This window comes from Dasypus novemcinctus, chromosome 10 (assembly GCF_030445035.2).
Source record: "Dasypus novemcinctus isolate mDasNov1 chromosome 10, mDasNov1.1.hap2, whole genome shotgun sequence".
Taxonomy (NCBI): domain Eukaryota; kingdom Metazoa; phylum Chordata; class Mammalia; order Cingulata; family Dasypodidae; genus Dasypus; species Dasypus novemcinctus.
This window is the reverse complement of record NC_080682.1, coordinates 40,530,066-40,548,234: the sequence shown is the minus strand read 5'-3', so window position 1 is coordinate 40,548,234 and position 18,169 is coordinate 40,530,066. Positions and strand designations below refer to the sequence as shown.

Sequence of the window (18,169 nt, the reverse complement as noted above, 5' to 3'; positions counted from 1 at the left end):
CTACTGTGAAACACTGTTTTTGACCCCACAGTCATTTATCATCCACTTTATTGAAACACTTTCCTCACCGTGTTCATGTGTGCTTACTTAAACTCCCAATATATCTAGTAGTAGTTGGTGCAAACTTAGTAGCAATCATTTTTGACAGTGAAATTAGATGGTTATATCTGATGTCAGTTAGATATCAAATGACTCAGAATGTGCCTAAGTGTGTTTTTACACTTATCAAATATAAACACTAATTAAGCATTCCTATAAAAACCAACATGCCATCACCCCAGGGCCCACTGGATGGAACGTGGGAGAGTGTGGGCTATGATGTGGACCATTGACTATGGGGTGCAGCGATGCCCAGAGATGTACTTACCAGGTGCAATGGATGTGTCATGATGATGGGAGAGAGTGTTGCTGTGGGGGGAGTGGGGGTGGGGGCGGTGGGGTTGAATGGGACCTCGTATTTTTTGAATGTAATATTAAAAAAAAAATGAATTAAAAAAAAACCCAACATGCCAGTGTTAGTATCTGTGGTTTATTCTTCAAACTTTGAGCACTTAGTCATGACAACCACCACAAATTAATGAGTTTCTGCTATGATACCATAACTCTACAAATGACTTGGATATATTCCTGTATAAATTAGACAAAGATACATGCTTTGTTGGATTTTACATTCTAGTGAGGACAGCCTGGAAAAAGGAAATATATATGTAAATTAATAGGCATGGTAGGAGGTGATAAATTGTATTAAAAAGGAAAGTAAAGTAATATATGGGAATCAGGAATGCTAAGCAGATGTTTTGTTAAGTAAGGGGATTTGGAAGGCCTCTCTTTTGAGAGAATTAGAGCAGTGTCTTAACATTATTGTCAGTTTGAAACTATATCATTATTGGAAAATATGCAAAATATTCAGGAAGGAAATTAATTTAGTATGTGTTATATAAGAATAGAAATTCAAGTACTCACCAATGAAGAGTATTATTGTATACAGGAAAGGATAATGTCATGTGTGTTTGAATTATGTATTATTTTTAGAGTAATAGTAGGCTTCTATAAAAGAGACTCAATGATAAACTTGTTAATATATAGGATGTTTTTATTCTTTTTGATGTGACAGACTCATTTACATGGTCCATATTGACTGAAAATGTTTTAATACCATGTGCTAATATTATGAGCACCACCTGAGAGTTTGTAAGAAAACAAAGAATTCTGGGCTCTACCTCAGAACTAATGAATATAATTTGAATTTTAACACCAAACTATTGTAATTTTACCACCATTTGTAATGTATTCCCTTGGGGCCTTGTTGTCTACAGTTATGACACTAATAGCCAGGTTTTAGGTGGCAAAAAGAAGAAATAAAATTGGGGGAGTACATGTACAATATTTTAGATTTAAGCCTGTAAATTACACACATCCCACTGCCTACAGCCAATTGATAAGAACTTAGTCACAAAACTGCACCAAATTCCAAGGGGGCTGCAGAATTTTCAATAAAACATTATCTGTGGATGTTCCTGTGGTAGTTGCAAATGTGAGAGGCTGCTAAAACTCTCTACCAAGTGTGCTTTGAATATTTTATTCCATTGAGGATATGGTTTTGCATTGACCATCAAATATCAGAACATGGAATTTGAAGGCCATTAACCCATGTAATTCTCTGTTATACTGCTGAAGAAAGGTATGCATTTTCATGGATATCTATGTTTCTGACACAGGCACCCAGAACCAGGGACACAATTAGAGGCACTTTTATTCAAAATTTGACTTAATTTGTCAAATATTTATTGATTCCTTATGTTTCAAGGATCATTTTAGGTAGTCTAAAAAAATACAATCCCTGTTCAGAATTTACATTCTAATGTATTCTTCTATTTCATAACTCTCAGTAGCTAACCCATGGTTACTGTGAGTTCCTAGAATTTATAGAAATTAAATAAATGTTTATAAAAATGGACTGCTTGGTTTTTTTGGTTTGTTTTTTAATGAGAATTGTCTTAAGTTTTTCTTTTAATCCCCTACAGCTCTGAATAGTCCCATTTCCATTCTAAATAATGAAACATGAAGGATGCATGAGATTTTGGACACCAATAAACCCATGCCTAGATTTTAAGTATAGTGCTGCAAAGATATTTATATGTGTGTGTGTGTATACACACATAGTTTTCTTCTGAGAAAAGTTTATTTTTCTCCAACACTTGTCCATTCCCTGTTTGTTTGCACCAATTCTTATGTTGTTGGTTTGGGGCTTTCCAAGTCTGTGTTGGGTAGATAGTAGCAGGAGATTGTCATGGAGCCTGAAGTTCTGGGTTCTGATCCTTAAACGTTTCTGACTGCTCTCTTGCAAATTCTCCATCCTGGCTTGGCACTAAGTGCACAAAACTGAGCAACTCTAACTTGTCTTGCTGACTTCAAGATATATTGTACGCTCTCATCAAGTGAACAGAAAGATATTAAAGCAGAAATGAGAGAAGGTTATAATTCAGGATTACATCATGAAATTAAATGTGTGTGTATGTGAGTGTTTGAATGTGTGCATTTGTAACTGAACAGTGGAATGCTGCTAGAAAGAGAATTACTCGACTGGGAGCTATTGGGAGTTTCTCTGAGGAGACACTTTTTTCACTGGGTTCTATCTTCCCAAGGAGAACTAGAGTGGTATTTTTTTTTTTTAACAGAGGAGAAGGGTTTCAGCTGCTGTGAAATGTGAAAATATCAGGGAATGAGTCTGTCTGGTTGTATTGATGAGTTACATCTGCATTAATAGAAGTTTCAGGAGGAAAAGTGGAAAAAATGATAGTGCAGGGATAGAGTTCTTGAAACCCAAGTTGAGTATCTCAACTATTAAAATTTAAAACCCAAGTAACCAACTTATTATATTTATGTCTCATCATGTTTTTCAAATACCTATGTTTTCTTTACAAGACACAGCATGATGGTTAAAAACAGAGTGAAGAAGGAACAAATGAATGAGAAGAGGAAATCGCTGAATTTGGGCTTCTCAATAAATACCTGTAATGATCCACTTAATGAATTCCAGATGTTGTGTTGTGTGATATTGGAATTGATGAAGTTTGTGAATTTCTTGTATGTATGACTTAATATTTCTCACAAAGAAAACTTACATAAGTATATCACACAACATACTATTTTTCTTCCACTAAAATTATGAGACATTTAAAGTTCAATGACTACTAAAAACTGTGTGAAATAAGTTATGGAATTTTAAGTAAGGAATACAAAAAATACTACTGTTAAGCAGAGGAAAGATTAATTTCATGAGACCCCTGTTTTTTAAAATAGTGATACTGAAGTGTAGATATAACCTAATTTGACCAAGATTGAGAGACATCTTAGACCATAGTCCAAGTTTGGATTTCTAACATTTTCATGTATCCCAGTGGAGATTTGGAGGCAACATTTCTGATCCTTTACTAAGAAAGAGAGTGACTAATCTATTAAAAACCGTGGACTATATTTACTAGCACAATTAAAATAATTTTCATTAACCAGTAGTCACAAATATACTATACTAAAGCAAATGCTAATAATAGGATTAGGGGAGGATATTAAGTTAACACTGTATTTTCTTAGGGTTTTCTCATCCAAATGCCCTCATCTCTCTGCTTTTCAGATCTCTGTATCCCAAACTTTTCAGAAGCAGGGACCTATTTTATTTACTTTCCTCTCAACATGATGCTTTGTATTTAGGCTATTAAGCTTTTTTTTACATTTATGTCTTTTTTTAAAATTAAAGTTGTTTACAACTGTCCATTGAAGTCTCTGCTCATCATAAGATAATTGGTATCATTCTCAGTGCTGATGTATTTTCAACTACTCAGCCAGGAACTTAATGTTTCAATCCAAGTGTGGGTTTTATAAGAATGATGAATCGTTTTTCAAAATTTGATAGAACGTTTTGGAAACAAGTAACTTTTCTTATTGCAAGTATAGGGTACCTGCATCTAATGTATATTTTATGTCATATGTTTATTTATGTAGCAACCCTTAGAGGATGATTTCTTTAAAATTTCTCTATTCAGATGAATAAAAAAGCACAAAGATATCAACCAATTTAGGGTTTGATCACTGTGCTCACAACTTAGCAAAATGAAGTTTTTGGATGTTTGCATCTCAGAGAACCTGCTTTGGAGCAAGATATTCTCCAGGTAATGTTGTAGCTCATCTCTTAGAGAATTGTGAACTCTTCACTGACCATCTGTACATTAAGAATTTTTATTCCTCTCTGCAGATTGTTTTTCTACTACTTCTCACATGGATGGTGCCCTTACATATTTAATTTTCATAAAACCTATGTGAAGATGTGAACAGCAGGTGGGTATTTTCCCTATTCTTCGTAATAATAACAAGGTTAGTTTGATTCAATATTTGAGAGAAAAATGATTATATATGTATATGATGACATTATAAATAAGATATTTTTTATTTTTTATCAAAAGATTAAAAATTAAAAAGAGAAAAGTGCCTTATTGGACAATATAAAATCAAAAAAAAATTTATAGAAAAAAAGAAATTTAAAATACACATAGAAATAAACAAGTAATAATAGTGGTAAAAACAGAGGCTAAGGTTTATATTGTGTTTAGTAGTAAACAGAATTTAAAAAAAAAATTATTTACATAGTACCCATGATTGTGTCTATTAAACAAGATCACAGCTAGTAAATAGTGAACTCCAGATCTGAACCCAGAACTGGCTCCAGTGACTGAACTTTAATTAAGATTTGCTTTTTGTTAGATTAATGCTCATCCTAGGTAAAATAATAAGATTCAAAAAGATGAACAGACAAAAGATGAACGATTCTCTGAAGGGTATATCTTCAGAAAAAATGCATGAAATTTAAATTTTGTTGTTAATACATGTTTAATGAAAATGACAAATATATAATTGTAGTCTTGTTAACAAAGTGAGATATTAAGAAATACCACAAGGAAGTATATTATCCATATGTGTATCATTTTTATCTGCACAATCACCAAAATTGAAATATTGGCCTTACTAACATAAAAGAAGACAGAAGACATACAGATAAACATATGCAAATATGGAAGGATATCAAAAAATAAAAGCGCTATGTCTGGAGAGAAGGATCATTGTTTCAATAAATGGGAGAAATATTTTATATTTTACTTCTCTCACTGTTGTTCTTCTTATCTTGAATATTTTATCATAATCACTAATTATTCAACAATAAAATTCAGATAAAAGTTCTGACAATATAGAAAAGTAAATGTATACCTTATTATTCATAATAATGAAATCTTGCACTTGAAGATACAATATTGCATTCTGAAAATTATTGTAAAGTTGTCTACAGAATTGTTATTTACGGCAGTGAAAATGTAGACAAAACAAATGTATAAATGAAAAATGGTTCAATAGATGCTTCATAAAAAATAATGCTTTTGTACAGCATGAAATTTAAAACTTAAAATAGAAATTATATTTTATTGAGTGCTGATATAATAATTCTAATTGACTATCAAAATACAAAATATGATGTATATGATTATTAAGTAATGTAAACTATACATATACATGAACAAATATGTAAAATAGAAAAAAACATCATTTTATGCTGCACTATATTTTTTTTCAAATCATATATTAAGAATAAATATCATTTCAGTCTTTCTAGAATGACCATCATTAAAATTTAAAAAGCTTTAATTGGTAAAGGTAGGAGAGGATATGGAGGAATGGGAGAAATTGTTCATTGCTAGTGGTAATGTAAATTGGTGAAACTGCTGTGGAAGACAGTTTGGCAGTTCCTCTTGAAGCTAAGGGTAGAATTACCATATCATTTGACAATCCTATTATTGATAGCAGGGACTTGAGTAGATATTTTTACACCAGTATTCACAGCAGCATTATTCACAATTACCAAAAGATGAAAGCAACCAAAGTATGCATCATCCAATGAATGGATAAACAAAGTGTGGTATATGTACACATATACATATGTATTATATACATGATAGAATATTGTTCAGCTGTGAAAAAGAATGAAGCCCTGTTACATGTGACAATGTGGATGAACATTGAGACATTATGTTGAATGAAATAAGCCAGGGGAAAAAGGAACAAATATTGTATGGTTCACTGTTTCACTGTTACGATCTAATTATAAGAAGCAAACACATAAAGTTAGAATCTAGAATATAAGTTACTAAGATATAGAATGGGGTGAGATAATGGAGAGTTGAAGCTTAACTTGTACAGGATTTCTATTTAGGCTGATAGTAATGGTTTAGAAATGGATAGTGGCAATGGAAGCATTTTACCATAAGTGTAATCAACAGCACTGAAATGTATAGGTGAATGTGATGAAAAGAGAAAACTTTAGGATGCATATATCACTACAATAAAATTAAAAGATAAAAATTAAGACTGTACATCACAGTAAATCCTCTTGTACATGATGGACTATAGTTAATAGTACATGTGTAAGAATATTCTTTCATGAGTTATAGCATATATATAATACTAATACAAAGTGGGAATAATAGGGTGCTATATGGGAAAAATTCATCCGATGTAAATAATGGATGATAGAATTATTTTAATAACCTTTAAATGTAACAAAGGTAATTATTTTAAAAAAAATAGTACAATTTATTTAAAAGTGCTATCTTCTATAGCAACAGACATTTCACACTAATACAAAGTGTTGGTGGTGCGGTGGTGTAATGAATCCTGTGTTTGTAAGTTCAAAACTTCTCTAATAAAAAAATTAAATGAGAAGAAATCCCCTAGGTAATTCAGGGTATAGCAGGACATATATGAATAAAATATGACATTGGAAATTACACATTTTGTACCTGCTTCAATTCATAGACAGAAAAGCACAACACTCTATTTTTAAACTGAACAATGGAATAAATTCTGGAGTAGGTAAAGATAGCTACTTACCATTATGCATTCCTCTAAGTGTTACACAGCAATTTTATTTATCTCTTGTTGTTTTTTGTTTATTTGTCATGAACAGCAATGAAACTGGTAAATAAGCATAATTTCTTCAGAAGGGCTTATTTGACAATGTTAGTCCTTATTTATATTGGAATAAGCTTTTTCAGATTTTATAACAAATGAATTGAATACATGTGTATATGTCTGTACTGTGAGAGTAAAAATATTTTTTTTAATTCTTATGACAACTAATGATGATGTAGGGTGGGTATATGTACTCAATTTTTCATATTAAAGCCATGTTTCAATGCAATTAAGTCACTTGGTCAAGGACTCAGAACAAGCCCTGAATTTCTCAATCTTGGTAGGATAAACTGTTTCTCAAATATATTTTCTTTTTTTCCAAAATAGAAATACTTTGGTCTAATGCAAAGAGTTTCCTAATCAATAGATAAATCTAGGAGAGAAGTGGGCAGCTGCAGATTTACAAAGATTCCCAAAAGGTTCTGGTATGGACCAAAGGCAGTTTAAAGTAACAAGAATATAGAGCAGAACCAAAGAATTTAGAATTCAGTCCACTGATCATCCCGTGAGGTCCCTTCTTTTCTTCTCACTGCCAATTAAACTGATGGCAATCACATTCTACCTAGAGGTGCCATGTCAATAAACAAGAGTATACATAAATTGATTTTTATGAGGTTGACAGAAGATACTGGGAAGCAGAAGCAATCTTTAGAATCTTCCTAATGCTTTACCTAGCGACTGTCTTGGGGAATGTTTTCATTGCAATGACTATTAAGGAAAGGCTAACCCATGAGAGTCCCATACAGTCTTTCTATTCTACCTGTCCTTTGCTGATGCCTGCTTCTCTACAAATGTGATTGGCAGGCTGATTGCAGATTTCCTCACTCAGAAGAATACCATTTCCTACAATAATTGCATGACTCAGGTTTTTGTTTTTTTTTTGAAGCATTTGCTTTGAAAAGCAGGATTTATTTAGGCATTGTAAATTCTTTTTTATTTATTTATTTTTTTTATTATTGATTCTGTAAAAATATTACATTAAAAAAAATATATGAGGACCCATTCAACCCTACCACCCCCACCCCACCACTCCCCCCCCCCCCCCCCCACAGCAACACTCATTCCCATCATCACGACACATCCACCGCACCCGGCAAGCACATCCCCGGGCACCTCCGCACCCCACGGTCAACGGTCCACACCTTGACCCACACCCTCCCCCACTCCATCCAGTGGGCCCTGTGAGGATCCACAACGTCCAGTGACTGCCCCTGAAGCACCATCCAGGGCAGCCCCAAGTCCCAACGATGCCCCCACATCCCGTCTCCTCCTGCCACTCCCCACACCCATCAGCCACCATGTCCACCCTTCCCACCCCAATACCACCTCTTCTCTGTGGACATTGGATTGGCTGTGTCCATTGCACCTCTATGTCAAGAGGAGGTCCAGATTCCAAATGGATACTGGATGTAATCCTCCCGCTTTCAGTTGTAGGCACTCTAGGCTCCATGGTGCGGCGGCCATCCCTCTTCAACTCCATCCCAGCTGAGTGAGATGAGTCCAACAAACCAGATCGTAGGTGCTGGAGTCTGTTGAGGCTCAGGGCCCAGCCACCACACTGTCAGTCCAGAGATTCAGATCCCCTAAATATATCTTAAACCCCAACACCAACCACAACTCCAGGACAGTAGCATGAAAGTCTTATGAAGAGAGATCCCGCCTGAGTCCAGATTCACCACACATAAACACCAGCTCCAAAGAGGGGCCATCTGACATGTCAGTTAACCCCATTTGCCATGTGCATAACACCCATGGATCTCTTTAGCCCTCAAAGGAACCAACACCTGGGGGTTGTATCTACTCTATCCGTCTCCTAGACTTCGCTCAGTTGTGCATAAGGGCAACCCCTCTGACAGCCTCCAGACCCCCTTTTTTTAGAGACTCGCAGCCATACAAACTCACTCTCCCCTCCACTTCCCCCTTGCACTAGGTCAGACAGCATTTTAAAGTCATGTTATTCCATGTAGACAGGGATACTCTGCTGATCCACATTGAACCTTCCTTTCCAGGTCATTTTCCAGTCGCATCATCAGTCGGTAGTTGATAGTGATCCCTCGGCACCAGGGAGGCTCATCCCCGGGTGTCATGTCCCATGCTGGGGGGAAGGCACGGCATCCACATGCTGAGTCTGGCTTCGAGACCGGCCACATCCGAGCAACATGAAGGCTGTCAGGAGGAAATTCCCAGGCACAATGCTGCTCTAGGCCTTGTTCTTATTTCAGGCATATCAGCTCACAAGCATATGACTCAGGTTTTTGTTGCCCATTTTTTTGGGTCCATGGAAGTCTTTGTGTTCACACTTATGGCTTTTAGATAGCCATCTGTAAGCCCCTGAAATTCATGACCATCAAATGTTGAGTGTCTGTCGTGTTTTGGTGATTCTGGCTTCTGTGAGATCATGTATCCATTCTTCAGTAGAGCTATCTCTGGGTTTGACTTTCTATTTCTATGACTTGCAGCCCTTGTACAAACATGCCTGCACAGACATATGTGTGATAAATTTACTAGATGTGTGCAATAATGGGACTATATGCTTGGTGTGCTTTATAAATTTGTTTCAATATTCTTTAAGAAACAGCAGTGTAGTATGTAGACCAAAGCTCTCCTCACCTGAATCTTCCATTGTGTAGTGGTTAGCATATATTTCTGTCCATTAACATTTATATACACATGCCACTAACCACCTTACCTGTTTCGATCTGGCCATAATTTATGAACATTCATTGAAAACCTCATTTTAGTAAGGTAAAAATTTACGTGGATGGAGACTAATATAGGGCATGGGTTCATCCTAAAGTTGGATGTAAGAAAGACATTGACAAAACCCGAAATAGTACAAACATCAGTTTATCATACCTTCCCATTTCCAGAGTTCCCATGATGGAATGACCACAGTTACCTGCATTTAATAAAACCACAACTCAGTGCTTAAAGCAACTCAAGGAATCACTCATTCAGCATCTGGAACATGGAGAGTTCAATGATCTTGGTTGGATTATAAACTCAGATCAGCTACTATTTAATTGTGTGACCTTGGTTAAGTTATAATCCTTCTCTTTGCCTCAAATGCACATAGTTATGAAGGATTAAACAAAGCATAGAAAAATTTTTCTACACTTTCTTGAGACAAGAATTCTTTCTTTTTATATGTCATATTTTTAAGTCATTATAGAAACATTTTAAACTTAAGCCTTTTTATTCCCATTTAATTGATGGGAAACCTGAGCTCACAAAAATTAAGAGACTTAATAATAGGCTTCCCAATACTCTTGCATTCCATATTTAAAATAAAAGGCATTTTCTTGTTATGTAATTTTCTCCAAGGAGTTACCATGTGACTTTTTGGTCTGTTGGTTGTCAGTAGTCCCTTCAGTAAAAGTGGAAGGAATGGTACAATGTATTCATGTCCTTCTGCTATCTCTGCTTTTTCTCTAACTGCTCTCTAACACTCTCACCCCAACCATTCCCTTTATCCTCATTGAAGGTACCTACCTTGTATGGATTGCTAAGCAGGTAAATCTTGGTTCAGAGTTCTAGATAATTATCTTTCTAGATAAGAAATTAATTGCGTAATGTAATCTGTTCAATATTTAGTTGGTTGTAGCTCTGCACTCAAAAGCAAAAATCTAAATTTTTACACTGCCAGTAGAATAACATATGCTCTCAGACATATATGTGAAATAAAATTACAAAAAATATTTGATATATCTTTTACCTTTGAAGAAAAGAATTCAGGTCTTTTCTTTCTACATTATTTAAAGAGCATAGATGGGATTAGAAATGGTAGAATTGATTATTAATTGTGTTACAATAAATATATTATTGCTAGTTACATTTTACAAAAGATGAAATTGAAATTAAGTTTAAGAAAATTGATTATTCATAGCTGGTAAGTTATAGGGTCACGTTTCACATCTACTCCAAACATTTCATCTATATCCACATTTACATGGTTTCAAAAGCAACCCTAATTCTAGAAGAGATGGCAAATCATAAAGAAAAAGGAATGGTCTATCTGCACCCACAATTCAGAGTTAGATTCAGTTTAAATAATTGTTCCTGTAGATTTCTTTTGTCCTCTGACTTGCTGTGTGAGTAGTTCATTGGGACTGGGTGGGGAGTATAGATTTCCTTGGCACTGTAGAGTCTGAAAGCTTTCTTTGGCACTGCAAATTTTTGTGGAAATTAGTATAAATAGCCAGTTCAGTAAAAAGAGAAACCTTTAACTCGTATTTATTAAAAGGACAAACTGGAAAAAGAGCTGGCCTCTGAGGAATTTGCCTCTCAGATGGCATACTTTCTTCCATGAAAGGGTTATCAGGACTGTATTGAGACATTTCCTCTGTTTTGTACAGCAGCCTCTCCCATTCCATAGAGCCTAGCATGATGTCTAACCTAATGCTTCAGAAAGAACCTTGTGAGACTGGACAACAGCAAATGTCTCTTCTCTCCCTGTTCTTCCCATTCCTCTTAAACATATGTGATACAAAGCCTAAATCAATCTCAGCGTGTTTTAGTTCATATGATTTATCTAGACTTCACAAGATTCAACTTCTACGTAAACTGTTTCAACTGTGAAACGCACTTTATTGGAAGGCATTTATTTACTCTTAGAGGTAAGTTTTTCAGTCAATTTGAAATATTTTCTTCACATTGTTTCCAGAGGACTTATCTGATGGACTCCTTAATCAGTTTGCGTCAAAAAACAAATGATTCATCTGATATTGTTTCCAAAATGAAGGATTGCAGTGCTACAAAGCTTTTTAAAAGCCTCTTTATTCACAGAAGGGAAGAGTAATTACAGCAGCATTTTGAGGCCTGTCTTTGGATGTTTCTATTCTTGGGAGTCCCCTTATTTGAAGAGTTCAAGGTTGGTGGCAGTGTTTCAGAGACAGGATCTAAACAAAGCTATAATTCTTTTCTGTTGTTCTGGGTTTTCAAGACCCATGGTGGCATTTTTCATGACCCACAACCAGATGCCTTCTTTTGTTTGGATGGAAAGCGATAGTACAGTGTCAGGAGGAAAGAATCAGAACCCTGCAATGAATTATTTTGTAAAAGACCCTCGCTGACACTCTTTTCCACCTTCCCTCTGTATGTTATTCTGTGTCCTATTCCCTGAATCTTGCCTTGCCTCATGTCTGCTGACATGTTCTCTGACTTCACTGATTCTCTGCCCTTTGTCCCTTCACAATTACTCATTATATTTGATATTTGTCCCACCATGAAGTTTACCTAAATTGATATTGGGATAATGATAGGAACATTAGATGTCGCTTGGCTTACTATGCTGACCTTCTAATTCTCATTTTTTTGGTACAAATTACTTGGATGAATGAGATTTGATGTTTTCTATAACAGGTAGGTTCAGTGCTAGATGGAGTGGCAAGCAAGTGACCTTCCCTCCTAGTTCTAGCCTAACTGCATTAAGTGCAACTGCCTGTATCACAGGTCAAACTTTGTATATGATAGAGGACAAGGCATATAGCCACAGGTACATCACAGGAAAACAAGCATACTAAATGAAATAACAAAAGTGAAGTGCTATCTAAATGACAAATCCACATGTACAAGAATATATATAATTGAAGATTTTCTTGTTCAAATCAGAAGCATTTAATTAGGCTCACAGTAGATAGAATTAAAATTTTATTTGGGAAGAGAAGAATAGACTGAGACTACACACAGACTCTGGGAACCAGATATAATTTAAAATGGTTAAAAATTCAACTCGTAAAACTTCAGGATTTTAAAGAAGAGAAAATGGTACTCTCTAAAACTCCAATACCTCCAAAATTGGAGAGATAGAATAGTCCAGGAAAGTTCATAAATCATGGCTGAATTCAGTAATAAAATCTAAGGTGATGGTCTGAGCTAAAGCATCCAAGTTGTTCAAATGCTGCTTTCCTATCTTCATACCCTTAAATCTTCCCTTTGCTTATTTAAAACAAGTCTAAATAGTTGTGCATGACATAGCTTTCATGGCTGTCCATTATCTGTCCACAAATTTATCTCTTAAAATTCTGATATAATGATCATGTAATTTTAATGGAGATCAACTCTATGTTTAACTGAAATAATGCTTCTTCCTTCATTTTCCTCACTTTTCTTACCTCAGTGTACCTCTCTCCAAAGCCTTGGGCACACTGTTTATGCTTTTCCTCCATTATCAATGTAAAATATATATTGGAATTAAGTTATAATTAATTAATATTCTTTTGTATTTATCAAAAAATAATTGATAAAGATTTTAGTTATAATAAAAACTGGCGTGATTAATATGATCTACCATGACTTTTATTTATTTATTTTTTTGTTATTTTGGTTTTGCTTTTATAAAAATTTTTTTTGTCTTTGATTTTTTAATGTTACATTCCAAAAATATGGGGTCCCCATATACCCCCCACCCCCCTAACCCCACTCCTCCCCCCATGTGGACCATTGACCATGAGGTGCAGTGGTGCTCAGGGATGTAGTCACCAAATGCAATGAATGTCTCATGAGATGGAGGAGGTTGTTGTACCATTACTTTTAGATCAGATGGAAAATAATCTTCATATTTATGTAGCTTTATTAGAGCAAATGGACAATTTGAGTTACTGATTTTTAAATATTCTGATCAGGAAAACACACTTTAAGCTTATTGTGTACCTGAGTTCCAAGAAATCTAGTTGTTAGCTTCAATTCACACTTTTAAAATCATAGTAATTCCTCTTTGTCTCATTTTTCATTCTTCTCAGTGCATTCAATTCTTTCTCTCAGAATCTCGCTTTTGGAAAACAATTAATAACCAAGTGTAAGAATTGTGCAATTACTGACTTTATTAAAGGTTTATTCATCCCTCCAATTCAACTGTAAGCAAGTTGAGAACAGCTTTGCTCTATAGCTACTACACATGTGATTAGATTCTTAGTATACACATGAAAACTGAGTTGATGGTGTTATGGATTCATTGATAGATTGGAGGTTAGTTAACAAGGGACAGTATGCCAAAACTTATGTTAAAATATCTTCCAGATCACGTAACATTAATGTTAAAACTAGAATGCATACAGGAAAGAATGAAGCTTTTAACCTCCTTAATTGTAACCTAACCATCAAAGAGAAATTTTTTCTTGGAAATTTTATTGTATAAAAATGGAAAAAATCAGGAGGGGTAAGAGTTCACAAATATAATAGAAAAATTAACTGACAAAATACATGCATAATTCAAAACAGACAAAATAACAGAAATAAATACAAGCAAATATACCAAATTTGAATATGGCAATTTTAGTTATACAAAAAAGAAAGAAGATAATGTTGCAAGTTTGAATTTTATTGGAAATCTCTACTATAGTCTCATAATTTTATCAACAATTAGCAATAATAATGAAATTTATAAATTTATCTTTATGAGACTAGAATTCTGGAACACCATATTGGCAACTAGCAGTAGCAATGAAGAATGTGATTAAGAAATTAAAAACGGTAAAGGACACATTTATTTTTCATCCTGTGGCTTACTGTAAAACTTGATATTTTTATGGTAATATGTTATTTCATATAACTAAAATATTTCTAATATAATATTGATAAAAGCAAATTGGAAGGCTTATTGTCAATTTTTCATTACTATGCAATTTTTCATATCTTTTATCTCAGTAATCTCATGAAAATTTATTTCGATGAAATTTTAAAAAATAATGTAAGTCATGTAAATGAGAAATTCATTTCAAAATATAAGTGAAAATTTAAAACATGTTAAATGAATAATAATAAAATGGTTGCAAGTTAATTTACAACTGTACAATAATTGGGCTATGATTTTCTGTAGTTACATGCAAAAAGGGTTTTAGCAGATAAAATGAAAATTAATTTGTATAGATAAAATAAAAGATTGTTGCACTTTTTTAGATATGCATCTATATATAAAAGAAATAGATTTTTTTAAAAAGATTTATTTATTTATTTATTTATCCCCCCCCCCCCCCCCCCGTTGTCTCTTCTGTATCTATTTGCTGCATCTTCTTTTCTGTTGTCAGCGGCACAGGAATTTGTGTTTCTTTTTGTTGCGTTATCTTGTTGTGTCAGCTCTCCGTTTGTGTGGCACCATTCCTGGGCAGGCTGCACTTTCTTTCGCCCTGGCGGCTCTCCTTACGGGGCGCACTCCTTGTGCATGGGGCTCCCCTACGCGGAGGACACCCCTGCATGGGAGGGCACTCCTTGTGCGCATCAGCACTGTACATGGACCAGCTCCACATGGGTCAAGGAGGCCTGAGGTTTGAACGGCGGACCTCCCATGTGGTAGATGGATGCCCTAACCACTGGGCCAAGTCCGCCATCAGAAATAGATTTAAACAAAGGGAAATTCTGTTTGGGGAAATTCAACTATTCATTTTTACAATTTTGTTTAAATAGAAAAAATACTGAAAGGAAACAAAACCTGTAGCAGGTACATTAAGGGCAATCATATGAGAGTAAATACAAAATTAACGTTATAGAGATGTAAGAAGTGGAACACCGGGATGGATCAGTAAGAAGAGGAACTCAATATCATGCAAAATAGAGATTTCACATGCATGGTAATTTCACTTTATGATGCCATCCTTCATAATCACTATCCTTACTTATAGTGAAGGTAAAATGATGACTAACATGAGCCAAAAGTTGGAGATATAAAGAGTCCAAGTATGCTGTTCTTGTCAAATCACATCTAAATTAATTAATTAATTCATTCATTAATTTTATTTTTATTTTTATTTTGCAGATGAACTACTTCTTAGCTGCAACTTTTCTTTATCTACTCTAACCATACACATGTATAGCAGTGTGAACCAATTCATTCTGCTTGGGTTAACTCAAGATATTCTTAAGGCAGAAGTAGTGTTTGCAATCTTCTTGTTTTTCTACCTTGCAACTCTGTTGGCAAATTTACTTATTGTGATGACCATCAGATATAGTTGGATTCTTTGGAGCCCCATGTACTTCTTCCTTTTCTACTTATCCTTTGCTGATACCTGTCTCTCCACATCTACAGTACCCAGATTGATTATAGATGCACTGACAGAGAAGAAAATTATCTCTTATAGTGAATGCATGGTCCAGATCTTTGCAATTCACTTCTTTGGCTACATGGAGATTTTAGTTCTCATCCTCATGTCCTTTGATCGCTATGTGGCTATTTGTAAACCACTGCGATACACAACCATCATGAGCATACATGTCTGTAGTACACTGGTGAAACTAGCCTGGGTGGGATCGTGTATCCATTCTTCAGCACAGATTATCTTGGCTTTGAAATTACCCTTCTGTGGCCCTAATGTTATAGATCACTATCTCTGTGATATGCAACCACTGTTGAAACTTGCCTGCATGGATACTTATTTCATAAATATACTCATAGTCTTTAACAGTGGGGCCATATGCATGGTTAGTTTCATTATCTTGATCATCTCTTATGTTTTAATCTTACATTCTCTGAGTAACCAGAGTGCAGAAGGAAGGAAGAAAGCCCTCTCGACCTGTACCTCCCACATTATCGTTGTCATCTTAACTTTCGTTCCTTGTATATTCACATACACTCGCCCTGTAACCATATTTCCAGTGGACAAGATGGTGGCCATACTTTTCACTATTGGAACACCCTTGCTCAACCCTCTGATTTACACCTTGAGAAATGCAGAAATTAAAAATGCCATGAAAAAGTTGTGGTGCAAATAAATATGAGTAGTTGCAGCAGAAAGGAAGCCTCCACTTGCATATTCTGTGTTTTAATAAAATTTATTAGTGAAGAAGAGAAAACATGCTCATCATGATGTAGACAACAAAATCCTCTCTCAGTAGGATTGTCAAGTAGACAAATTGAGTACAGAGCACAGAAACCCAGTTAATTTTGGGATAAAGTTAGAAAGATAACAGTACATCAAGTGCTAAAAGATTGTGAGCCCAAACCTTCTCTTTCCTCTGCTCTGAATTGAAGTTCTCAGCCAGATCCTATTATATCTATAGCTTTACTTCTCTCTTTGTGGATTTCTGGTTTAGATTTTATCTCTCCATGTTTCTTACCAAGTCTAATAATTTCTCCGATTGATGACTGATATATTTTGTTAACAATTCATTTTTGACAATATTGAATCTGGGTCATATCTTCTAACTCAAATTCATCTCCAAGTCACTCCTAGAAACCTATGAGCTCAAATACCCATAGATATCAGATAAATAGGCCCCTAATTAAAACGTGGCCACTTTTTGTCATGTAATATGTCCCTTCATCTAAAAAAAAAAAAAAGATGGTTCTCTTGGAGAGTATTTTCCAGAACGAAGGATTGCAGTGCTGCAAAGCTTTCACAGCTCTTTATTTACAAAAGAAGAGAGTAACTACACCAGTGTTTTGAGGCCAGCCTTTCAGATGTTTCTATTCTTGGGAATCCCCTCATTTGAAGAGATTAAGCTTGGTGCCATGTTTCTGGGACAAGGTCTAAGCAGAGCTACAATTCTTACCTGTGTCCTAGACTTTCAAGACCTGTGGTGACCATTGTTTATGACCCTCAACCACATGCCTTCCCTTGTTTGAGGGGTAAGTCATATTGCAGAGTGTCAGGAGGACAGAACCAGAACCCTGTGATGAATTCTGACAGAAGACCTCACTAACACTCTTTTCCAACTTCATTCTGCATGTTTTTCTGTGCCCTATTCCCTGACTCTTACCTTGCCTGGTGTCTGCTCACATCACTCTACTCTCTCCTTCTCTGACTTTACTGATTCCCTGCCCTTTCCTCTCTTCACAGTTATTCATTATGTATCTAGTTATTGGCTTTGATATTTGTCCCACCATGAACTTTAAACTGATGTTGGGATAAGGATAGGAGCATTAGATGTCAGTTGGCTTCCATCTATACTGTTCCTCAGATTCTCTTTTATTGTTTTTTTTAGTGCTAATTATATGGATAGATGAGATTGGATGTTTTCTATAGCATGTATATTCAATGATAGGTGCAGCAGTCTGCATCACAGGTCAAACTTTGTATGTTATAGAGGACAAGGCATATGGCCACAGGTATATCACAGGAAAACAAGCACACTAAATGAAATAACAAAAATGAAAACCTGTCTAAATAATAAATTCGCTTGTACAAGAATATATGCAATTGATGATTTTCTTGTTCAAATTAGA

At 35.0% G+C, this 18,169-nt stretch overlaps 1 protein-coding gene across 1 annotated transcript in view; it reads left to right on the top strand.

Moving 5' to 3' along the window:
• Window positions 1–16,716, top strand: part of LOC101428484 (olfactory receptor 4C11-like) — a 50,226-nt gene extending 33,510 nt beyond the window's left edge. The window contains exon 2 of the mRNA XM_058306401.2: window positions 15,764–16,716. Within this exon, the coding sequence (XP_058162384.2) occupies window positions 15,764–16,716 (953 nt within the window). The remainder of the gene's footprint in view (window positions 1–15,763) is intronic.
• Window positions 16,717–18,169: the final 1,453 nt, after the last annotated feature.